The 26,889-nt window shown below is 29.6% G+C and overlaps 1 protein-coding gene across 4 annotated transcripts in view; it reads right to left on the bottom strand.

The window, feature by feature from the left end:
• Nadsyn (NAD synthetase) overlaps positions 1 to 26,176 on the bottom strand; it is an 81,520-nt gene extending 55,344 nt beyond the window's left edge. Inside the window, exons 1-5 of one of the 4 annotated variants that reach the window (XM_075358330.1) lie at positions 25,973 to 26,176; positions 21,962 to 22,068; positions 20,417 to 20,581; positions 6,409 to 6,579; positions 2,160 to 2,244 (exon numbers count right to left, since the gene is read on the bottom strand). In XM_075358330.1, the coding sequence (XP_075214445.1) occupies positions 2,160 to 2,244; positions 6,409 to 6,579; positions 20,417 to 20,562 (402 nt within the window). In that variant the 5' untranslated portion in view covers positions 20,563 to 20,581; positions 21,962 to 22,068; positions 25,973 to 26,176. Of the gene's footprint in view, positions 1 to 2,159; positions 2,245 to 6,408; positions 6,580 to 20,416; positions 20,582 to 21,961; positions 22,069 to 25,395; positions 25,515 to 25,972 lie in introns of those variants that run through there. The other 3 variants (XM_075358329.1, XM_075358331.1, XM_075358332.1) reach the window with 3 other exon arrangements.
• Between the last annotated feature and the right edge of the window lie 713 nt (positions 26,177 to 26,889).

The raw sequence follows: 26,889 nt of genomic DNA, 5'->3' as shown, positions 1-26,889 counted from the left end.
AACCAAATTCCTTTACATTTTATATCACGAATAATAAAAGTGTGGGATGCCCTTCATTGTATCATGTAGCAAGTTATCAATGGAATGATTACAAAATATAACACATAAATGCTTTTAATTCTTATATATATATAAATGTTAAACCTAATTACTGCAAAAGTGGTATTGGTCACCATTATATATAAATAACAAATTATAAATAAATAATACATATTGTAAAATGGAGGCCTAACCATCCCTGGTCACTATGGTAGCAGAACCCTATGCTCCTCTCACAGGAGTAATATTAATGACTTTTTAAGGAAAATAATTTCATTCATAATTTATTTTTAAATAGCATTTTCACACATCTATCTTGGTGGCCTTCTAACTTAATACTTCTAAAAAAATACAAATTTTTGTATCAGTTACTAAAGATAATTATAGATCATGAATCAAAACAGTATTTAAAGTCTGAATGGAATTTTCAGGAAGAACATTTAAACCATAGAAGAAAATGCCAAAACAATAACTCAATGAATATTTTACTTTAAATTTGACAAGGCACTGTTTTAAAATATATGAAAAAATAAATAGATAAATAGCATAAGTCAATGTACTGGGATAATTAAGTAGTAAACAGTAATTTACAAAGAAACTGCCTTTGTTTTTAAGAAAAGTCAATTTCATATGTTAACACTAAAAAGCCGTATGTTATTCTGACTTACCTCCTTTAAACTATTCCCCTGCACTGCTGGGAGCAGTGCACTAATTACTTCATCTGCTGAATGCTTCCTGGAATTCAGTTTGTGAAATTAGTTCGGGGCAAATTTGTCTAATTCCTTCTATTTGAAAATAGCAGCTTTTCAAAGTTAATTTTTTTTTAAACAAGAATAGTATACCTGAAGTAAAGTACAAGTTAAATAATAACAGTTTTCATACATTTTACCAAAATGTTTGGATAAACGATATGTATAACAGTGCATCGGCAGCATCTGCAAGTTGCTGGGACAAAAATTTGTCTACCCTATCTCTTTCAATTTATTAATTTATTTTTAACAAAATTTTTTGTTCACTGTTTGATGGAGTGAACTCTCCTTTTAGTAAAAAAGATAATCAATAGACCTTAAGTTTCTGTAATAATACCACTGTGCTTAATTGTTACTGATGATTTTCCTACTCACTAAAATGACTGTACTTTAGTTTCCACACCATAATCAAATCCATGTTTCATCATCTGTTATATTTTTCATCATCAATTGACTGATCCAGTTTTATCTTTTAGTTGTTAAGCCAGAAACTGCGGCACAGAGTTTTGTGTATTATTACATGTTTAATTGATTTATAAAAAAATTTAATATATAATGTAACACAAATTTTTAAATAATCCCCCACTTTTGACAGATTGCAGTCAACCAATGATTTTCAATAACAATATATACTTTTAAGACTGACTGCTGTAGACAGATAACTGCCGCTATTCTGCCTACTTGAAACGCTTAAGCAAATCATAATTATTTCCTTCAACTTTGTAATACTTCAAAAAACTCAGTGAAAGTTTCCCCAATTTAATATAAAAAAATTTATATTAGTACAATGATTTTAATAGCTTTCGTCCTTTCTGTCAAGAAAACTACGATAAGTTAAATATATATATATATATATATGTAGTTCATTCAAGTCATATAAACTGCCAGTCAGTTGCTAAAGAACCATCTTGCTTGATTAGCACTAGGCAGATGGCAACAAACCCTCACAATTGGTATTTTTCAAATCCTTTTCTTTATGGATAGGTGTCATACATAAATGATTATCAAATATCAATAAAAAGATTTGATTTATTGTTAAAGTCAATGTAAAAGTACAACTATTTTTACTGGATCTCAATTCCTATGCTAATCGGATAATTCATTTATTAAGAGTTCAGTTAACAGTACTGCCTCAGGATAAATCTTAGTGTTGACAAGGCTACATCTCATATTTCATTAAACAGCCTTGCATTAAACAGTAAGTGTGAAAAAGAGGAAGCAAAAATATCCAAAGTACTTTAATCTACAGCAACTGATATAAACTTTGTGAAAGCTACATTAAAAAAGTTAACGTTTCACACTCTATTTTTAACACAAATTTCAAATCTAGAAAAGAAAAGAAAAACATAAAATATAGGTAATAAATATCACCTTCTTCCAAGGTGTAAACCAACGTGACTCCCTGTAATTTCCATCATCACATAACATCATCTTCGGCCGTATTAAAAGAATTTTTCTGAAAAAGTTGCAAAATTTACATGTTGTCAATATACATGTTGCACACAATACGAATATTTAAAAATTTTATGAACTGGAAGTCAAATCTGAATATATTATATTTGTCAATTAATCTGAAATTTTATCATAAATTAGGTTCCATAGAATTTCAGAAGTGTTTTTTTCTGTCAAAGTTAGAAATTCATTTTTCTTGATGTGTGATTTAATGGAACATAGAAAGAACTTAGGCAAGTTGTTTTAATTCTAACCTTTAAACGTAAACTTTATATAATTTGATATGAATAACTCCTGAAAAAAGATTACTTTTCTTCTCAGGAATATCAAGAATCCCATACCATGATTACTACAGGGAGCATAGAGTGAAGTGAATTCCCTTCTTTATTGAGCTGCATTGTGTTATACATCAACATGATAAGCCCACTATAATTCAAGTGATATTCAGCTCTACCACTGATGTTACTCTGCTTAAAAAAAGGACTGCTGTATAATGAACATAGTTATTTTTAGTAAAATCAACTTTTTGACTGGTTTCATTTGCAAAGTATTTCATAATCATCACACAATAAAAATAACTGAGGCAAGATAATGTAGCAAAAAATAAAATCTACAGATGATTCTTAATTTCAAGGTAAAACATAATATTGCATTAACTGAAAAAATAGACAAATTATGACAGCTTAATCATAAGATAAATTTTCTGTACAAATAATTAAAAAATTAATAATTTAAGTACATTGTATTCAAATAAGAATAGAACAATTTATTTGCTTGCAGATTTAACAACACAAATAAAATTACTTGTAACATAGAATGTCAATTATTCTAATATTTGAATATAGAATAAAATTAGATAACAGTAATAAATATATATCAAATACAGGATGCAAACAGTTTTTTATTTTTCTGATGGCTCCTCAGCCTAGTATAAAACAATAAAAATTCCACAAATTTGTGCTACCATCAAGAAGATTTTGAAATTGCAGTTGAATGGCATTTTTTTCCCTCATATCATGAAAAAGGACCATGTGATGGAATTGGTGAAACTATAAAAAGGACTGTGACTAAAACAAGTCTTCAAAGGACAGTCAGCAATCAAATTGTTACACCTTCTGAAATGTACAATTATTGTAAAGATAATAAAAATATAACACTTATTATCTGCTGTAATAAAGATGTTGAAGAGATTGAAGAATACCTCAGTTCTCATTATCAGGTAATCACAACAGTCCCAGAAACAAGAACCTTTCACAGTTATGTTCCAACAAATCAGAAATGTGTTCTGAAAGTCCAGGTGACCTCTGAATCAGAAACATTTACGTTAGTATCAGTACACAAGGACATTAGTGTTTTTGATTGCTTTATATGTTTACCAAAGCCAAAATGTAAAATTATGTCTGCTGCGTATACCATGGCAAGTGCTGGTTAGGTGAAGTCATTGAGGTCAAAATACATGAAAATGAAGAGGAATATCGAATAAACTTTTTCCATTCGCAGGGTTGTGGTACTTCATTCAAGAAATCACTGAGAAATAATCAAACATGGGTTCAACTGAAAAATATTTTAAAGATTCTCATGCCTTCAGAGCCTTTTCTATCAACTAATAAAAGAGGACACAACATTACACCAAAGATGTATGAGGACTTATCAGTTCTACTCAATAAAAAAAATGGCAGGAGCACATAGTTATGTTAGTTAAGTTTTTTCAAAAAGTGCAAGATATATTCATAACTTCCATTAGCAGGAGTAAAATAAGGTAAAAGTGAACTGAACAACTCATTACTGTATTTGAATTGTTTATCATTTTGTAATTATTATTTATCATTCTGTAATTGACTATTTATCATTTTGTAATTGACTATTAGTTATGTTTATTCATTCTAATGAGTTTAGTTGTATTTTTTATAATCTGAAAAAAATACATAAATCAGTATTTTTGGATACATTGTTTATGGTTAGAAGGAACAGTGTTTTTAGCAGTTTTGTTGGCTACATTACTCGTCAATCCCATTTGTAACAAAATATATTTTATGTGGTTTTAAAGTATATAAAACGTACTTCTGCTGTAAAAATATCCGATTTTTGCTTCCGTCCCAGATGTGGTTTTTGGGTCCCAAAAATGAGACATTTTCAAAATTGTTTGATTTGGTGGTCATTTTTTTTAATGAAGGACACTTGGTAAGGGTCCAATTTTTTTTTAATAAGTACTACTATTAGTACCTAATGGGTAAAAGGTAAATACAGGCCTGTTACCTTATTTATTATTTAATAAAGGCTCTTCATTATTGGCTCTTCATTATTTATTTTTTCCCAACATTTGAAAAACAACAACTTGTTAATGTAACTTCAGTAAAATTGCAAAATTTGGTTATGTAACAAAATGAATTTTGAGTACACTAACATGAAGCTCCATCTTTACTCTTTTCAAACATCCTTTTTTGACCCTCTGTACGAAGTAAAATAAGAATGCTACAGCTTATGGAAAAAGTGATGAAAATGGCTGTTTTTATTTGTTAGTGAGTTAGAAAATAGTCTATTTTTCAAGAAAAAATCTTTTAAAAATATAAAAAAATATTTTTTGGCCACTACAAGGTGGGTAGTTATATACCAAATATCATCAAAATCGAAAATAGTGATGCACTGATCATTTGTTGAATTAAAATATTATACTCCACTCCCTAGGGTTGGCAGGAAGAAATCCAGATATGAATCCAGGAAATGGACTTTTAGTGACATCTTTCATCCCATAGCTCCATATGAATGTATTGGATTATCCACAATATCCTAATAATTTTTTGGTTAATTTATGGACACCCACAAAATTTTCACAGTTGTCTTTAAACACTGTCCAACCTGTGAGTTCTATTTTGGTCAACAAAGAACATTTCATCTCTGACTGGTTCCCTTATCTGTGAGCCCACAAAAATCACTTCTTTAATTTTTTCTTCACTTAATTTTGGGAATTTTTGTCATGTAAAAAAATCCTTGATTCTCCTTCTTCATAGCTTTTACAAAATTTTTACTATTTCCATTCTGATATGAAGCTGCGGTAAAAATATTTTTTCTGGTTTAACTAGAGGCTCATGAATAATGTTTTTTTCACCAGGTGTTAAGTTCTTACAATTCTTCCACTCTTTTAATATATAATGCTGACCCCTTGCTTGGCTGTCCTTATTCATGAATAAAACAATGATTTGGTATACCTTAACTGTATGCCTAGCAAAAAATCTACTACTTTTATAAATCTCCACAAATATTCCAAATTTGCTTTTTATGATTTACTATTTCATAACATCATATGTTTTTTCAAATTAATTCAACAACAGATTGGTACAGAAGGATATTTATTAATACTGTGAAGCAAAATTGCTTTTAAGCTGTAGTTGGAAAAATCAATGAAAAAGCACCACCACTCCTGATGTTCATTGTCTGCCCTAACTGCAACATAAGATTTGGTCTATTTTTTTGACACTTTTAAAAGAGAATGAGGTAATATTAGAGTTTGTAGAAAAATTAATGAAAACAATCGTTATGAGAATTCAAGACAAATTGTCTTTAGTAAGAATATGTACAACATTTAAGATAGTCAAAGACTTTTAATACATCCATGAAAGAAACTGGAAATAAGATTTTTGCATCATAATTCTTTCTCTTTTAACCATATTTTTTAGAAAATAAGTGAACATTCTCAACTCAATCCATGTGGTTTTTTTTTTACTTATTTTTAATTAATTTCAAATTTTACATCTTATCAAATATATTAACAATCTTTATAATTTTTTTTTTTTAGTAAATTCCTCTGGTGGTCACATAAAGTTTCTTCTAATTTTAGTGGAATACTTCTGAAATTTAAATTTCAATGTTTAAATAGATAATAGAAATACATTTTGTTATCATGTTATTTAATATTGGATTATTTTATTATATGATAACTTGTATACTTTGATGTGTGTCTTATTAAAAATATTTTCAATCTTAAAAAAAAATTAATTGGGACTGTGTGTAAATTTCCCATGCGTGTAAAAAGTAGATTTAAAACAATTTTAAAATTTTTGGTCATCTTATTTCATTTGGCAAAATAAACAGAGAAAGGTCAAAAACATAAATTAAATTATCAGTAACTAAGAGAAAAAGAAAAGCAATCAGTAATAACTTCAATACTTACCTATTAAGAAATACCACTCTACAGTTGTAAGTAACATTTCTGTGCATTACTGGCATACCAACATCAATAATGATGTCTTTACATAAAGGACTGATTAAAAGTTCAAGAAGTACTTCCCACGAATGAAGAAGAATATCGCCTTCAAGAAAATGATCTTCACAGCTGTATCCACTATATAAAAAATAAAAATTAACATACAGCCAAAAAAAAAAACAAAAAAAAACAAGAGATTACAACACAGCAATAAAAACACATTCTTAAACTCAATTGAAAAATAACAAACACAAGCTTTTAAAAATTTATTAAAGGGAAATGCTGAATACTATGTAGATTGAACAAAATCATTCATTTTTAAGATGGTTAGAAGAAAAGTGACCTTTGTAAAAGAATTTTTACACAGAAAATACGAATTAAAAATATAAATGTTATCTACAGATAGATAATTTGGTTATAGAAAAAAAGAAAAACAGTACAGGAAACAAAGCTAATAGGAATATAACAGTAAATTTAAAATATAGAAAAAGTCTGTTTAAAAGATTGTCATAGAAGAAAAAATAATAGCATGAATCAAACCAGTTATTCCACTGATAAATAAAAGTAAAATTTAACATACTTATTTTAATCAAGTTGTTTTTATCTATATCAGTACAAAATGTATACTCTTTGCAAGTTTACTACAATAAACATGAAATACATATCCAAATCTTAAGCAATACTGGGTCTGATTAACAAAATTGTATTGTTTACGTATAGCATTTTGTCTCCAAAAATATTTATGATTAACTGAAATATTTGGTAACATTTATTAATATTAATCATTAACTAATGGTGACCAGAGGCCTTTAATATCCTAGAAGTACTCTATAAATATTAGGTCTTAATATACACAGGCAGTGCAACGAATCTAGATGTTAGGTGCCACAGCAGTAACAGCTGCAATTGAAATCATTCTATTAGCCTTTTAGTATAACATTTGCTTCATTACTAACAGCAAATGGGCCTTCATAAGACAGACGTATTGTGGTGTTAATATTGGATTGCAAAGTACAATTTTCTAACCAACCAGGTTGGTCTAGTGGTTAACGCGTCTTCTCAAATCAGCTGATTTGGAAGTCGAGAGTTACAGCGTTCAAGTCCTAGTAAAGCCAGTTATTTTTACACGGATTTGAATACTAGATCGTGGATACCGGTGTTCTTTGGTGGTTGGGTTTCAATTAACCACAGATCTCAGGAATGGTCGAACTGAGAATTACAAGATTACACTTCATTTACACTCATACATATTATCCTCATTCATCCTCTGAAGAATTATTTAAAGGGTAGTTACCAGAGGCTAAAAAGGAAAAAGAAAAAAGAGTATAATTTTCTGAAATTTTAATCATCTCATATAAATATAGCTAATATTTTGAACAGTATTTTACATTTAATTTGACTTATATATATATATATATATATATATATATATATATATATATATATATATATATATATATATATATATATATATATATATATATATATATATATATATATATACACATAACATATACAAAAATAATATGTATATATTTATTTTTTTAAATCAATTCTTTTAAGAATCATATTCCTCTGAACAATAAACAAATACATTTATTTTATTAGATCAACCAAAGTACAGAATAAATACAGTAGGATGACTTACCTTATTCCAATATATATACAAGAGTGCTTACGCGATTTACTTGCATCATCAGCTGCATTATAAATTCAAATATTCATCTCAAATTACATTATAAACTTCGTTAAATATAGTAACATATCATGTATTTATTTATTTTATTTAAAATTTAAAACCTTTATCTTTTTATTTTAAACTTTTATTCAATTAAATTAAAACAAAATTAAAATATGAATAATTAATTAAAATAAAAAATTTAATTTATTTATATTATATATTATTATACAGGTGTCCCATATAAAACACAACCCAACCTTATATTGGTAGGTATTGAAATAATAAAAAGGCATGTGTAAATGTAAATGTAATTTTTATTATTACCATCCATTACCTTACATTTAGAGTAAATGTTGGAAGTGGCCGCCATCTTCTTGAATACAAGCTTCAATTCTTTTTACAGCGTTTCTTGCAACTTTTTTCAAAGTTTGTGGCTGGATATTTAATACAGCTTGTTCAATATCGACTTTCAATTGTTCAAGTGTTCGTGGTTTGTTGCTGTAGGCTTTTTCTTTGAGGTAACCCCATAGAAAAAAATCCGCCGCAGTCAAATCTGGAGATCTTGGTGGCCACAAGCCTCGATCGATAACACGATTACCAAGGAATTCCTCAATGAAATCAGAAGTTGAACTTGCGTAGTGCGATGTCACACCGTTATGTTGTAGCCAGCAGTGTCCATCTTCCTCTTCCAAGAGTAAAATATCCTAATATCGTTCTGCATTAATGGTGTACTCGAAAAAAATTGGACCGATTATTTTCTTCCAAGATATCGCACACCACACGCCCAACTTCTGCAGGTGTAATTGTTTTTCGTGATAAACATGGGGATTTTCAGCACTCCAAATTCTAATGTTTTGGCTGTTTACGTTGTCATCCAAATGAAGCCGTGTTTCATCTGTGAAAAATAACGAATCCATAACATTAATTCCCACAAGCAGAAATCGACGGAACCGTTGACAATATTGTAGCCGTTTTTCTTTGTCGGGCTCAAGAAGTCGATGAACCGTTTGAATGCGATAAGGTCGTAATTGTAATTGTTTGGTCGCCTGATGAACAGTCGATTTAGACAAGTTAAGTTCAGCAGACAAAAGTCTAATCGATTTATTTGGCGAGGCGAGTAATCGGTCTTTGATTTCAGTGACTTTATCTGTATTCAACACTGACGCAGATCTTTTGTGTTCCTTGTTATTAACAGAACAAGTCTCTCTAAATTTTGCGACTAACCATAATACTGATGTTTTGTTAGGAGCTGGTTTATCTGGGTACTTATGGCGAAACAAATCTTGCACTGCAACCACTGATTTCGTACTGAAGTACGACTCAACAATGAAAACACGTTCATCTAGCGAAAACACCATCTTGTCTCTAGCAATACACTGAACGTTATGATTGCATTGTTGTTACTATCGGTAGTGTTCTACTGCGTCGCCGCGATGTTCAGATGTTGGACGAGTCCATTTCAGTAACGAGTAGGGGAAAGTAAGATTGACTTTTGAAATTTCATGGATGAGTGATTGATAGGTTGCGTTTTATATGGGACACCCAGTATTTTACACTATATATGCGATAATTTTAATTTCTTATTGTATAATTTTTTAATATGTAATTTTAAAGTTTTTAAAAAGGATTGTTAAAAAGGAAATTCTTAAATCAGCAGAAGCAAACTTAGGCGGAATAAAGAGAACTGGTAGAAAACCTTGGGTTTCAGACGATATATTGCAGCTGATGGATGAACGTAGAAAATATAAGAATGCTAGTGATGAAGAAAGTAAAAGGAACTATCGGCAATTAAGAAATGCTATAAACAGGAAGTGCAAACTGGCGAAAGAAGAGTGGATTAAAGAAAAGTGTTCAGAAGTGGAAAGAGAAATGAACATTGGTAAAATAGACGGAGCATACAGGAAAGTTAAGGAAAATTTTGGGGTACATAAATTAAAATCTAATAATGTGTTAAACAAAGATGGTACACCAATATATAATACGAAAGCTAAAGTCAATAGATGGGTGGAATATATTGAAGAGTTATACGGAGGAAATGAATTAGAAAATGGTGTTATAGAGGAAGAAGAGGAAGTTGAGGAGGATGAAATTGGAGAAACAATACTGAGATCTGAATTTAAGAGAGCATTAAAAGATTTAAATTGCAGAAAGGCTCCTGGAATAGACGGAATACCTGTAGAATTACTGCGCAGTGCAGGTGAGGAAACGATTGATAGATTATACAAACTGGTGTGTAATATTTATGAAAAAGGGGAATTTCCGTCAGACTTCAAAAAAGTGTTATAGTCATGATACCAAACAGAGCACGGGCAGCAGATAAATGTGAAGAATACAGAACAATTAGTTTAACTAGTCATGCATCAAAAATCTTAACTAGAATTCTATACAAAAGAATTGAGAGGAGAGTGGAAGAAGTGTTAGGAGAAGACCAATTTGGTTTCAGGAAAAGTATAGGGACAAGGGAAGCAATTTTAGGCCTCAGATTAATAGTAGAAGGAAGATTAAAGAAAAACAAACCGACATACTTGGTGTTTATAGACCTAGAAAAGGCATTCGATAACGTAGACTGGTATAAAATGTTCAGCATTTAAAAAAAATTAGGGTTCAAATACAGAGATAGAAGAACAATTGCTAACATGTACAGAAACCAAACAGCAACAGTAATAATTGAAGAACATAAGAAAGAAGCCGTAATAAGAAAGGGAGTCCGACAAGGATGTTCCCTATCTCCTTTACTTTTTAATCTTTACATGGAACTAGCAGTTAACGATGTTAAAGAACAATTTAGATTCGGAGTAACAGTACAAGGTGAAAAGATAAAGATGCTACGATTTGCTGATGATATAGTAATTCTAGCCGAGAGTAAAAAGGATTTAGAAGAAACAATGAACGGCATAGATGAAGTCCTACGCAAGAACTATCGCATGAAAATAAACAAGAACAAAACAAAGTAATGAAATGTAGTAGAAATAACAAAGATGGACCGCTGAATGTGAAAATAGGAGGAGAAAAGATTATGGAGGTAGAAGAATTTTGTTATTTGGGAAGTAGAATTACTAAAGATGGACAAAGCAAGAGCGATATAAAATACCGAATAGCACAAGCGAAACGAGCCTTCAGTAAGAAATATAAATTGTTTACATCAAAAATTAATTTAAATGTCAGGAAAAGATTTTTGAAAGTGTATGTTTGGAGTGTCGCTTTATATGGAAGTGAAACTTGGACAATTGGAGTATCTAAGAAGAAAAGATTAGAAGCTTTTGAAATGCGGTGCTATAGGAGAATGTTAAAAATCAGATGGGTGAATAAAGTGACAAATGAAGAGGTATTGCGGCAAATAGATGAAGAAAGAAGCGTTTGGAAAAATATAGTTAAAAGAAGAGACAGACTTATAGGCCACATACTAAGGCATCCTGGAATAGTCGCTTTAATACTGGAAGGACAAGTAGAAGGAAAAAATTGTGTAGGCAGGCCACGTTTGGAATATGTAAAACAAATTGTTAGGGATGTAGGATGTAGAGGGTATACTGAAATGAAACGACTAGCACTAGATAGGGAATCTTGGAGAGTTGCATCAAACCAGTCAAATGACTGAAGACAAAAAAAAAAAGTTTTAATTTTTTTATCAACTGACAATGAGGGAAAATCCTTGAAAGCCCTTTTGATGTACAAATGAGGACATAATATAAGGTAAGAAATATTATTTGATTCTGTACTGTGGTAGATTGCTGAGTTTAACTTTTAGTGTTTAATATAATTACTACAGAGGAAGATATGTACAGAAGATACAGAAGAATTGATTTTACTAAATTGATATATATAATTTTGTAAAATTTAATTGGCTCACTGAAAAATTTATAATTATTATCCAACCATTCTTGCACAAAAATATGTTATGCACTTTTCAAAATGGTAAATGTGACAAGAATTACAGATATACATATGTGAGGCTGAGAATTGTACAATTGTAGGCCTACACAGTATGTCTGAAAAGTTCCTGAACTAAATTAAATAAAAATAGAGATTTAAAGATAAAGAATTTACTAACATCAGCCCTCTACATAGAATCCTTCTCTAGTTATACACTCGTTGCAGTGCCAGTAGAGCCTGTCAAATGCTTTGAAGAAATCACTTTGTGGGATTGCCTTCAACTGCTCAGTGCAAGTTTTTTGGTTGGCCAGAATGTTGTCGAAAAAGCGGCATTTCATCTTCAGCGGAACAGAAAATAGTCTGCTGGAGCCAAGTCGGGTGGGATAAGACGGTGATTTAATTTGCAGCATAATAATGCGTTAAAACTGTTGCCATGTGTGCTGGGGCATTGTTATGCAAGAGAGTCCAACTGCCCGGATCCCGGTACTCAGGCCAGATTCGATGCATCAGGCATTTAATTACTTCCAAATAGAATTTAGAATTTACGGTTTGACAAGTTGGGGCAAATTCATGAAGAATCTGGCCCTTTGAGTTGAAGAACGTAATCAACATTATTGTCACTCTTGATTTTTGCTGCCTGACTTTTGCCGTCTTTGTGCTCCAGGACTCAACCAAGCAGCGAATTGACACTTTGCGGATCATACATGAAGCACCAGCTTTCATCCCTAGTTACAATTGTTTGCAAAATATTGGGGTCACTATTGGCAGTTTCAATGAAGTGTTGAGTGCAAGAAAGATGCACCTGTTTTGTTCTTCTGTCAAGAAGTGTGAAACAAAACAAGAGCACACGTTTCAGACGTTCATTTTTTGTTTTAATTATACGTACCACATCTTTACGGATGTTTAGCTCTTCTGCAATAGCCGACAGGGTAAGATGAGGTTTTATGAGCAGGAGCGCATACACTTTCACAATGTTTTTGTAGTGAACAGCAGTTGACAGCCTCCCACTTCGTTCGTCATTATTCAACAACTCTCAACAGTCTTTAAATTACTTCCACCATGTGTATGTTATAGTATGAGATGCAGCTTCATCACCGAATGCTTACTGTATCATAGAATATGTTTCGATGAAAGATTTTTAAAGTCAAAACAACATTTTATCACACTTCTGTTCCATGTCGCGACCTCGCACAAGGTCACATGAACACAACGTACGTGACCAAATATAACTCGAGACTGAAGAGAAAATTTTGAACAAACACGTGTCAGACATCATACTACATAGTTCCTTGGTTGTCCAAGAGATGGCGCTACTTGTATCAACTACAGAAATTCAGTTGGGAACTTTTCAGACCTACTGTGTATACATAAAATGGGATAACATGCAAATCAAACTGTATTACCTTCATCGTGTATTCCATTTTATTTCAAACAGATAATCAAAAATTTATGCAAGTTAACGATTAAATACACTAAATAATGAAATCGGAAATTACAGCAGAAACTAATTATTTTTAAATGTGAAAACAAAATAAAATTATTTTAATTAAAAAGGGTGAATGCCATCCTCTTCGCAAGAAATATTACAATTTCCAAGGTTACTGTCATCAGAATCATTATCATAATTATCACTATCTTCTTGTAAAGAAATAATAAAAGATTGCCTTTTGAAATACGAATTTTCAGCCCATCACTTCAATCACTACTCTCAATTTATTTGTAGTATGAGAAATAATATATATGACTTGTCGAGGTACATCATGGGCCTATTTTTGGCTGTAACTTTTTTTACAGCAGTCAGATACTGAATACACTTAAACCTTATGTCATGCGACTCAGTGAGAATCTTCCTGTTATTTTCAGTTTTTCTCCATCTAAAGTCGAACTCTTTTATTATTTTTCTCAAACTCATCTCTTTTCCTGAATAACCAATAGCATTTTAAGTGCTAGCATTATCTTTTTCACCATTGGCAGTAGTTTATGAATTTCATGAAATTTGTCTATAGTCCATCTCACCACAAACTTATCAAAGTCATCTCGTCCCATTGCAAGCAATTCACAGGGGTTGTATTTTACTGAAGTCGAGAGAGAAGTCTCCACCAGATCTTTGGCTAATTTTTCTAGCAACTGATTTTTCTCTTTTTTTACTTTTTGGACTTGGGATCCAACACCCCATATACAGCTGCTATTCTTGCTTCACATTTTTTAAAGTGAATCAAGTATCATCTTCTTTTTTAGACTTCAGTAATCCTTCTTGTTTCATAAACTCAAACAGATTATTTGTTATTTCCTGGGCCTGCCGTTTCAGTTTTTTGTTTTTACGGTAGACTTAAGTTCACTCATAATTATAAAACACTAAAAATACATAACTGATTAAAATGTGATTACTTTTCTCAATTAAAACTCGATTAAAAAGAAACAGAATTTGCATAAATGCTCTTACAGGATCAAAAAATACAGGACTAGTTAATTGGATTATACTACTCAAGCATTCAATAATGAAAGCTTATGAAATTATTTATTTTTACTGTGGCCTGGCTGTATTTGAAAACTATGAGCACATAGCAAACAGTATGGCTATACTGTTTCTTGATATGATTTTAAGAAAAGTTAATCGTTTCCTGAGTTATAATACTTGGGTTATTCGTGTTTATTTTTACATTAAATTAAATAAAATCACAACAGATTATAAATTATGTTTATATATGTCAGACAATTGTAATACTTGTTGAGAATAGTCCTACATTTTTACATTTAAAAATAAACAACAACATTTCTTTTTATGGCAAAATACTTAATCATTTATAAAGTATACACAGCAGGTAGATAATGTTTAAAAATAATCCATAATACCATCTAGTAACATATAATAATAAGCGATTTGCTTCTGCACATGAAAACTACCTGAATGTTTTCAGTTCAAATAACAGACACCTTATTACTAGTGTTTGTAGTCCAAGCTTCAAGATTCACTGTGGCACCTTGATGCTGTTTGTTCAATTTTGCATTTCACAAGCTCTAATGTTTTCTGCATGCACACAAGATACTCTTGAGTTATAACCGTTGATCGACTCTGAAATTCTGAAATCCAGTTCTAGCAGTACAATGAGTATGGCATGAATCCAATAAATGAAGGATCCCTCATTTCTTCATTGGCTTTTGCCACGAAATCACCGTGGCAAATCTTTCAGAGGGTTTTTGATGTGAAACTGATATGTATTTCATTAACAATGGTAATATCCATTTGACAATAGTAAGAGTTTCTATTCCAGTTAGTTATTCATCATATAACAGAGATTTAGTATTTACTCAGCCAAACATACACAAAAGAAATAGGTGAAATCTCAAATTTACATGCCGCTTGAAAAACAAAAGTTGTTTTGCAAGTCATATTATGTTACACTATTACTGCATTTTTTCTTTCAAGTACAGCTTCATTTTATTTATAAATGAAACAAAGAATTCTATGGTCAATTTAAAATATTGTATCTACGTGTGGGTATTCCATTTTAATTCAACAAATGATTAGCGCATCACTATTTTTGATTTTGATGATATCTGGTATATGATAACTACCCACCTTGTAGTGGCCAAAAAATATTTTTGTATATTTTTAAAAGATTTTTTCTTAATAATAGACTATTTCCTTCTAACTTGCCAACAAGTAAAAACAGCCATTTTCATCACTTTTTCCATAAGCAGTAGCATTCTTATTTTACTTCATACAGAGGGTCAAAAAGGACTTTTTGGAAAGAGTAAAGATGGAGCTTCATCTTAGTATACTCAAAATTAATTTTGTTACATAACCAAATTTTGTAATGTTTATTGAAGTTACATTTACAAGTTGTTTTTTTCAAATTCTGGGTCAAAAATAAATAATGAAGGGGCTTAAGGTAACAGGTATTTACCTTTTACCTCTTAGGTACTAGAATTACTTATAAAAAAAAAATTGGACTGTTACCAAGTGTCCTTCATTAAAAAATTGACCACCAAATTATACGATTTTGAAAATGTCTCATTTTTGGGACCCAAAAACCACATGTAGGACGGAAGCAAAAATCGGATATTTTTACAGCAGTAAGTACTTTTTATGTACTTTAAAACCGTGTAAAATTTATTTTGTTACAAAAGGGGTTGACGAGTAATGAAGCCAACAAACTATTAAAAATATTGTTCCTTCTCACCATAAATCCAAAAATCCAAAAATACTGATTTTATGTATTTGTTTCAGATTATAAAAAATACAACTAAACTCATTAGAATGAATAAACATAACTAATAGTCGATTACAAAATGATAAACAATTCAAATACATTAATGAGTTGTTCAGTTCACTTTTACCTTATTTAATGAGTTATGAATAAATCTCGCACTTTTTGAAAAAACTTAACAAACATAACTATGTGCTCCTGCCATTTTGTTTTGAGTAGAACTGATAAGTCCTCATACATCTTTGCTGTAATGTTGTGTCCTCTTTCATTAGCTGATAGTAAAGGCTCTGAAGGCGTGAGAATCTTTAAAGTATTTTCCAATTGAGCCCATGTTTTATTATTCGTCAATGATTTCTTGAAGTACCACAACCCTGCGAATGGAAAAAGTTTATTTGATATTCCTCTTCATTTTCATGTACTTTGACTTCAATGACTTCACCTAACTACCACTTGCAATGGTATACGCAGCAGTATAATGGTATACTTTGGCTTTGGTAAACATATAAAGCAATCAAAAGCACTAATGTCCTTGTGTACTGATACTAACATAAATTTTTCTGATTCAGAGGTCACCTGGACTTTCAGAATACATTTCTGACTTGTTGGAACATAACTGTGAAAGGTTCGTGTTTCTGGGACTGTTGTGATTACCTGATAACGAGAACTGAGGTATTCTTCAATCTCTTGAGCATTTTTATTACAGCAGATACTAAGGGTTATATTTTTATTATCTTTACAATAATTGTACAATTCAGAAGGTGTAACAATTTGATTGCTGACTGTCCTTTGAAGGCTTGCTTTAGTCACAGTCCTTTTTGTAGTTCCACCAATACCATCACATGTCCTTTTTCATGGTATGAGGGAAAAAAATGCCATTCAGCTGAGATTTCAGTCTTCTTGATGGTAGCACAAATTTATGATATTTTTTTTTTTTTTTGTTTTATACTTGGCTGAGAGCCATCAGAAAAATAAAAAAAATTGTTTAACATATGGTAACAGTGTTTCTACTTTATTTATAACTTGCCTTTGGAAGCAGAAGAACGATGTATTATTGTGCTTCAACTACTCACTAATCACACAGTATCTTTGGCTCTGTAATGTTCCTTCTTTTTTAAAATATATGAGAAATGGTTGTATTGTGGCATAAGTTTTTGATCAGTGATGTGACTGGACTTCATCCTGTATCACAAAAGGAAAATTTTGAGAGAAATCTCCATTACAATACATTCACCTTCCAACAAGTTTTCATTTTTAATGTTGAGGAAATTAGCTTTGTTTCTTTTCAACAAAATGATGCCTTTTTAAATTATTTAAATTTTCAGTAAGTTTATCTAAGTACTCTTGAAATGGAACAATTTGAGTAGTTAGTTCACAACTGTCAATAGAAACCCCCTGTTTGAAGATAATTTCAGAATGAAATAATCCCAGTTATCTGAGCACTTCATTTCATTAGTGCATGGATATTTTTCACACTGTGACGGCATGCATGTTTCATTTTCTATATCACATACCATAGCTGAAAAGAAATTATAATCAAATTTAATTTTAGTGCAGATAACATGAGTTTTACATTTTGGTAGGTGATGCACACACAGAGTGAGAACCTGACCCACCAGCCAGAACCAAAATTTAGGTCTTAAATCAGCAAATTTTGAAAAACCAATTTAAACTTTTTTTTTCTTTGAAGGCTGTGTACAATTCTTTTAAGTTACATAAGATAAGCCTTTTTTTAATATTAATTTTCTTCCCATCAGCTTGTCTTACGAAGACACAATCTTTCTTGCCTGGCATCATTCAGCTGTGCTCATCAATCTGGTAAAAATTTTGGACACACTTAATAACATTTTCATCAATTATGTGACTGGATTTCTGTTTGCCGATTTGTGGCAAAATTCCATTTGTTGTAACTAACTGTTTGGATTGACGGACTAAATACTAAAACTAAACTAATTTTGCATTTTTTGAATGCTCCAGCTGTTTGGTAATAAACTTAAAATATTTTTTCCTGGGTTGATGTAACTCTTTTCATTTTATCCTTTATTTTAATGATTAATTATTCATATTCCCTACCTACATCAGCATAATTTTGTGTGGTACTAAACTGGTTTCTTCCGTAAAAATATTTAAATCAAAGGAATTGTTTAATTTACTGGTAACTGACTCAAATATTTTTGTAACTTTACTTTTTTATAATTGGTTCCTTTGCACTTCTCGATAATTTTTTAACCATAACAGGAGGGAAATGCCAAGTGCTGAACAAGCTTTATTCACAGACTCGACTATAACACACTGAAGTTCAAATATATCTTGACATTCTGATACACTTTCTGTATCATCTTGTGGTTTTTGTATTTTGTTTAAGCATTTTGTACATAGTTCTCTGCCTGGAATTCATTTTAAATTTGGATTACTTGTTGAAAGTGTCAAGATATGTCTCGAAGAGATTTCTTAACCGGCTCAGTGTGACAGCTAAATGGGTCAGAGCAACGTTTCCCATTAATATGAAAATATTTATCTAAATTTTGGTTTTATGAAAAGTACAGATATTTTTTGTTTCAGTACATCCACTTCTTAATGATATCTATGTTATTTGCTGTTCAGTAGACTATTAAGTATCGTGCAATACTGAAGATCTATTTTAAGCCAATTTGTGACATACTGTTTCAGCGTGAATGCCAATTGAGCCTCCATAATCTGTTTCCATAAAATGTAATTGTTCTTAATATAACAATTCAATTAGTATACATTACAAAACTACCAAGAGCAACTCACTTTGTCTTATTCCAATTTCTCTATAGCTAAAATAAAAATTTTTCTAATTAATAAAATTAAAAATAAAAGATACTGCATAAAAGAGAAGTTTACTGCTAATAAAATTAGTTTATAAACAAGTGTACATTACCTAACCACAGTATTAACACTAGCAATAATACAACACATCACACTGAAATCAAAGCAGTAACTGAGTTTTCTGCAATGTTTACATTCAGGATTACGCAAACATTCACATTTATGCATGTCTATTCACTTTTGTGTTTAAACATGAGTTTGTTTGTGTAAGCCATACTTTAAGTAACAAACTATCAGAACATAAGCTATCTTATTATAGACATATCAAAATATTTTGTATAGTAGGCCTAGACTATTATCTGAAAAAAATACATGTAAATTTTTTAGATACATTGTTCACGTTTTGAAGGAACAGTGTTTTTAGCAGTTTTAATGGCTTCATTACTCGTCAACTCCTTCAAGTAACAAAATAGCTTTTATATGATTTTAAAGTACTTACTGCTGTTAAAATTTCAGTATTTCCACCTGTCTCATGTTATTTTAGGGGTCCCAAATATGATTCATATTCAAAATCTTACAATTTGGTGGCCATTTCTTTTAATGAAAGACACCCAGTAACAGTCCAAAATTTTTTTTATAACTACTACTAGTACCTATGAGTTAAAAGATAAAAAATTGTCCTGTTACCCTAAGCCCTTCATTATTTATTTTGGGCCTAAAATTTGAAAAACAATTTGTAAATGTAACTTCAGTAAACATTACAAGATTTGGTTATGTAACAAAATGAATTTTGAGTACACTAAGATGAAATTCCATCTTTACTTTTTCCATAAGTTTTCATTCAATTTTTACCCAGTAATATTTATTAATTTGAAACTATTTATAACACAGATAATAAAAAAATAGTAAGTGCAAAACTTAATAGTTAACAAGGTGAATCATTTCTTATCATTTTGAAACCTTGTTTTCTTCAAAATTTTCACAAAATAAAATTAAACTAAAGCCTAAAATAAAATTTATAAGAATTTTTTTTTTAAACAAAACTTATAAAATCTGATAAAAGCTTTATTTAATTCGCTATGTCTCTAGATACACATCATTTGAAAGAACGGCTTTAATCAGTAGAAAAATATAAAATTATTACTCAATCTTAATCTAATATAAAAAAAAAAAAATGTATAATGGAATCAATCAAATTAATTAAGGCCTAACAAATTAATTACATAAGGCCTAACTGTAAATGGATGTACGGACATGTATTTTTATGTAATCTTGGTATTAGTAAAAAAAAAAAAAGTTATATTAAGAAACCATCCAACAACATTCATAAATTTATACATGAGAGTAAGAATCATTTAAAAAATACGATGAAGATAATAATAATAATAATAATAATACAACAAACAAATGCATAATACTATACCATATTTCTAATTCAGGTCCACTTCTATATGAGGCACCTTTATCTTTAGCTTCCTGAACACTCTGTAATATTCTTTTAAGATTTCCATCAAAATCTAATGCCCATTGATTTAAAGTGCAAACAGCTAACTTAACTCGACGACCCATCACAATTTATTATCAACTGCTGAAATTTAAAAACACAATAAATATAAATTACATACATAAACACTAACTATGTTTAAAAAGTTTTTTTTTTAACTCAACAAGATCAGGTACTTTCTGTAACATTCTGCCTTTCTTCACAAAAGTTGTAAAATTGCACAATGTGACAACAGTGTGCCAAAAGAAAAGGAATATCAGTAAGAAGTCAATGGTACATAGAATATACATACTTTTTTTAAATAAATCCACAACTCTCTCAACTTCTTTATATATTTCTACTTATTTATATATAAAAGACAAATATTATTTAACATTTTCACATGACTTCAAATTAATATTACCAGCTAATATAATTAAAACAATTTAAAAAAAAATACATCTTTCCTCAAAATAATTTCTGAAGGTTTCATAAAATCTAATTAAAAAAATATATAAAAGAAAAGTAATCAAAGATTCATAAATTATTAATGAAAATCTTTGCAATCTACAAATTTAAAAAAATTACTAGTAACAACACTCTGAATGGTCAAACAGATAAAAAAATAAGCTAAGTAATATATTTGAATTAAAAAATTACGTATTAAAAAGGCAATAAATTTAGGAATAATAATCATTCAAATAAGATTAATTTAAAAATAATCACTAAACATGTAAATTTAACGAAATAATTTTATATCAAAGAAAACTTACCTAAAGGTTTTAACAAAACTAGTTTTTTTTAGTAACAGTTACAACAGCTTAATAATTAAATATGAAGCACACTTGCGTACTGCCTTATCAACATACTATCTTATTTAAGGTAGAAAAGGAGGGAGTAGTTATATGTTGTCATGGTAACCGTACCAGCATAGCTACTTATCAGTTCTTATGATCAATCAACCCAAGGTTACACAATGTTACAATCATTTCTTAATAAAAACAAAACACCTACAAATATGCCAAGCATTTATCTGTTTTTTATTTTTTTTTTTTTATAGAAGATAAACGTTTTTAATACATATCATTTATGATATTCACTTTTTATTTCAATCTAAGCCTAATTTTTTACTTATCTGTATTTTTTTCAAATATGGTTTCTCATCCAAACATGAAAACTAAATATACAATTATAATTTCACCCCTATATTCATAAAAGAGGTCCCCTTCAATGCTCTTGTACATACGACTATTAAAAATATCACTGAGCTCTTAAGATTATGAAGATGAACTCAATATAATAAAACACATTACCATCAATAACTGATAAAAAAGAAAATAAATAGACAAAAAAAATTCATGGACAGTAGAGAACAAAAATAAACAAATTTAAAGAAATAGAATTAGTTGTATTAGTTGTAACTGTATACACTAACTTATTTCCAAATATTATTAAAACTAATTTTGAAAACTCAATATCACTCACTGCTTTCTCCCAAAACCACCAACTCTTTACAGAAAATATTAAAACCAGAAATACAAAAAACAAAGGTGGTCAGCATATAAGATCAAATGCACTGATAGCAACAAATTCTGTATTCATAAAAACAAAACAAAAAATCAAAATCTTAAAATTTGTACCAAAAATAGTATCATTATTACAAAAACAAATTCAAATTATGCTCTACATTGGATAAATATAAACAGAAGAACTTGGGTAGGTTCTTCTTAAAATTTTACTCTTGTCACTTAATATGAGAAGGTTTTTGAGAGGAATTTAAAAATACAAATCATCAAAATTTTATTTTAAATTGAATAATTTTAAATAGGTCTTCATAAAATATGTATAAGATAGTTACTTAACTACCAACTCACTCATTCAAATCTAAAGGTTTTTCATAATAACATTACATCCTACTACAGTTGTAAAATAGACAAAAATACACCATTAAAACATTTGATCAAGTGGTCAACAGGAAATAACAAAGAATTTGTTCTAGAATGTGAATACAGAGCGTACATTTTATAATATCTGTTCATAAAAAAAAATGGAATATTTTTATTGGTTGCATATTATTATAGAGGCCTGTGACAACTAAATGGTTTCCTGGTTTATGCTGATCTGTTTGTTAAAAAATTAAATCAACATTTTTCAATGATTTACAGTCTACACATAATAAAATGCTCATTATAAGATAATCAGTTCATCTTATGATGGTTGTATAGTACAACTGTACATTATAAACATACATTTTTTTTTTACAAATTAGTGATTGAAATCATACCAGTATAATAATAATAAACTATTATAAATAATAATAGCAATTACACTTACTGCTTTCAGTTTTTTTTATTACATGAATGCTTTTGTATTGATTACTCCATCATCAGATATCAAAAAACTTCTTTCTCAAAATATTAAAACAAGTCAGTTAATTAGAATATTTTTTAATTTACTGACTTAGAAGATGAAACAACCTTTTTTCCATTTTTTTTTTTTTGGGGGGGGTAAATTAGTTTTTTTAGTATCTGGTGAAGTAACATACTACAAAACATTAGCATATTATAAAAAACTAAAAACAGTAAGTGTAATTTTTATTATTACTGATAATTATTTTTAATTTCAGCATTAAAAATAATTAGCATTAATTAAACATACCATTAATTAATTAAAATACAATGCTAATTATATTTTGAATGCTAATTTTTAAGGTAATTATCACTGTATAATAATTGTGTTAAAATTAACAGAATTCAAACAAATATTTAGTTACTGATCCAGGCAAGCTTTCAAAATTCCTTTACCAACATGAAATAATTCTACCCTCGTGAGATACCCCAACAAAAGAAACTACATGAAATTTTATGATATATTTTAGCAAAGCTTGTTGTTTTAAACATATACCAAAGCTCATAAGGAGAAGGCTAAGAAACAATAAACAAATTTTGATCCCAAAACATAAATACTTAGTTTCACAGCCATAACCTTAACCATGAATGTATTTGAAGGCTAGTAGCCTATTGGTTATTTATTCAGTGTAAGTAAGCCATAGAAAATATAAAAATGGAAGAATAATAGATAACAACTGTTTATTTGAAAGCATCAAGTGAATGAAGTAAGTGTTTGATTTAATTCTTGTTCTGATGTGTGTGCATATATACATGTATGTACATTTACACAGAATGTTAGAAAAGTAGCTGTGCAGTATGCTTTAGAATTATGTAATATATTCTGTTCTTTCAGTGTTAGGTTGGCTGCCCTGTGGGTTCATTGGGCATTGCTCAGTAATAAACTAAGACATCAGTTGTCGAGTTGTGATTGAACATCCTTTGTTTCGTGTTGTTTTGTTTATTGGAATCAATAGTTGCAAGAAATGTAATCGTTCTTACAGAAAAGGAACGCATTTTTCTCGTTGAACATGTCTTTCATGAAGGTGACAAGTATACAGATTTAGTGAAGCACAAGCTTTTTTTAAATTTCCAAATATTCCCCTGTTCCTTACCACAATGCAGTTCAAACTCTTATCAAAGACAACAGATTTTGTTGAAGACACTGATTACAGTGGAAGACCACCTAAACTAAACAAACAAAAACTACTTGATATTTCAGATGCTATGGCCAAAAGTCCATCAAAGTCAGTGCATAATACCTTTGCACGGCAACAAGATATTGGACTTGCTAATGCACATAAAGGTGTAAGAAAAGCACTGAAAGTTTCCCCTAGAAAGTAATGAGTGTTCAAAAACTGAAACCTACAAATCATGCCAAAAGACTAAATTGTCAATGGTTTAAATATTTTATTGACCATAATTACATAGATATCCTCAACATTATGTTTTTTTACAGATAAAACGTGGTTTCATCTGGGAGGGTATATTAATTCACAAAATACACGACTGTGGTCGCCAACTAACACTAATGAATTATATGAGCAATTCTTATATTTAGTGAAAATTGAAGTGTGGATCGGTGTGAATAGAATGCATATTGTGAGTCCAATCTTTTTAGAAAATACAGTTAATAGTGATTGTTATTGTGCTGTTTTAACAAACTTCATTATTTAGTTAAAAAAGTGGTGATCAATCACAGTTGGTTCCAACAGGATGAATCCTCAGAATGAACAGGTCAATGACTTTTTTTATAATTCCGAGGGGTTTGTGGCCTGCATGATCGCCTGATATAACTAATTCCCCCAGATTACTTATATATGTAATACTGAACATTCTTTAAGGTTATAAAAAATTATATTTTACCAACTTTTTTTTTAACCTCTGGGATCACTGTTAGGTATTGTTTCAGAGGATGAGATGAATGATTTGTAGCGTGTGTGAAGATGTCATGCCTGACTGGCATGGCATTCAAGAACAGACAGGTGCTCATACAAGAATACTGAACAGCTGTGATGAGATGTATATGATACTGTGTCCACAAATGGACATCTCTGGGATAATTGTGATATTAAAAAAAATATTCTCATTACAGAAACTTATGGGGTTACATAGTAATAGTTGACAATTAACATGAAAACTTGTAATGTAAACATGTGTCAAAACAGAAACAAAATCAAGCTATATGTTGGCGAACTAATACAATGGTGTTATAATCTGTTACTAAGCCATACAAAAGTTAATATGCAAGTTGATTTGAGAATTCACACAGTCCATTTCTAATGACAATTTGTTTTATCATTAATGGTTGGGACAAAACCATAGACTTCAGAAGATAATTAAACAAAACTTATGTAACCAATTTATAAATTTAAGGAGATAAATGAACTCTGGTAATGCACAAATATCAATAAATGGTTAAATGAACTTATTTTTTTTTTTAATATTTATATTTGGCTTTTTACAAAATATTCTACTTATCAAAAAGACAACTGCAGAAAACCAGAAAATAAGGAAACAAAATAGTATTACCTACTGATCCCATGAAACAAACAAAAATTCTATTTCATATAATTGTGACAATTTAAATATGACAGTAAATATTTTAAATGATATTTAAAGCTAGTTGACAATGTCTATTACTGGAGATGGTATAATTTATTTAAATTTAAACGATTTATCATAAATTAAAATTTTCCAAAATAAATAAACCTAATTATTAATAATATTATGCTGCAAGTGATAAAAAAAATTACGAAAATGTTCTCTTTTAATTCTTCACAACTCAACATACACTGTTAATAATGTTCAGTACAATGGTCTATACATACGTTAAAAAAAAATACAAACGTAAAACATAGATTAAAACACAGAATTTCAACTTATTAACATCATCAGTACACACGGATGTTCTAAACACGAACAGATTTAATAGAAAAAAACGACAAGTATACAAAATAGGCTACGTCTTCCTGTATTTTAATAATCTGATTTAAGCTATATTCAAAATTTATACAACAAAATTGTAACTTTTGGTCATACATTAAACTAATTACACACGTTCCCGAATCAGAATCCTAAGACAAATAAAAAAAATATTTAAACGCACCTTCAATCAGATGAAAAAGGTCCTTGTAAAGTCAATTTTATACCAATCACTGTATGACATACATCACTTATATAATTACGATGCAGAGTTAAGAAAAAAATCGACTATATACGAAAAACATAAATCACGTGTTATACATTAACTTACATCAAAATTTAAAATTTCTAGATGACATATTTGTAAACACTTAAAATGTAAAATACAGGTTATGTCACCATATGTGTTAATGACAACAGGTGAACCGCCAAAATATGTCCTCTGTGTTTTCTTAATATTTATTCAGCTGTAGAAAAAATTACTTATTTGAATACATGAATAAAATTGTCCGAAAAAATTATGATGTATTAAATTGCTAAAAATTAAACTGTAGTTAAATTACGTCAATGGGAATTTAAATAAAGCATCTACGTGGATAGCCTTTCGTGATGTTTGTATTTAATATAGGCAAAAAATGTATTATAATAAAATATTAATGGCTGGTGGGGGTTATAAACTTTTTAATAACATTTGATCCAAACTACTTTCGATTTGCTATTAATAAAGTAATATAACTCATTATCATAATAATCATGTGTAATTATAATTTCAAATGAGGAGGTGGCTTTTCTTAAATTGTGAGCGTTAGGAGATTGATTCTATTAAAAAAGGGAATATGATGTACTTTAGTTCATAAAAAAATTCTAATCCATACGATTATCGTAAATTAGTATAATTATGATTTTTTTTTTTTGTCACACAGAATGCTCTTGACATTTCACTATAATTAGTAATAATAAACTCTTACTATGTAGTGAGGCAGTTGTTTTGAAGTAGAGTAATCACACTAATTCTTACGAACCAATGTTTGTTTATTTATTTTTATTTGACATTTTTTTTAATATACTTCCAGAACAAACGTAGCTAATTACCCTTCATTT

This window comes from Lycorma delicatula, chromosome 2, assembly GCF_047948215.1.
Source record: "Lycorma delicatula isolate Av1 chromosome 2, ASM4794821v1, whole genome shotgun sequence".
Taxonomy (NCBI): Eukaryota; Metazoa; Arthropoda; class Insecta; order Hemiptera; family Fulgoridae; genus Lycorma; species Lycorma delicatula.
This window is presented reverse-complemented; position numbering and strand designations above follow the sequence as displayed.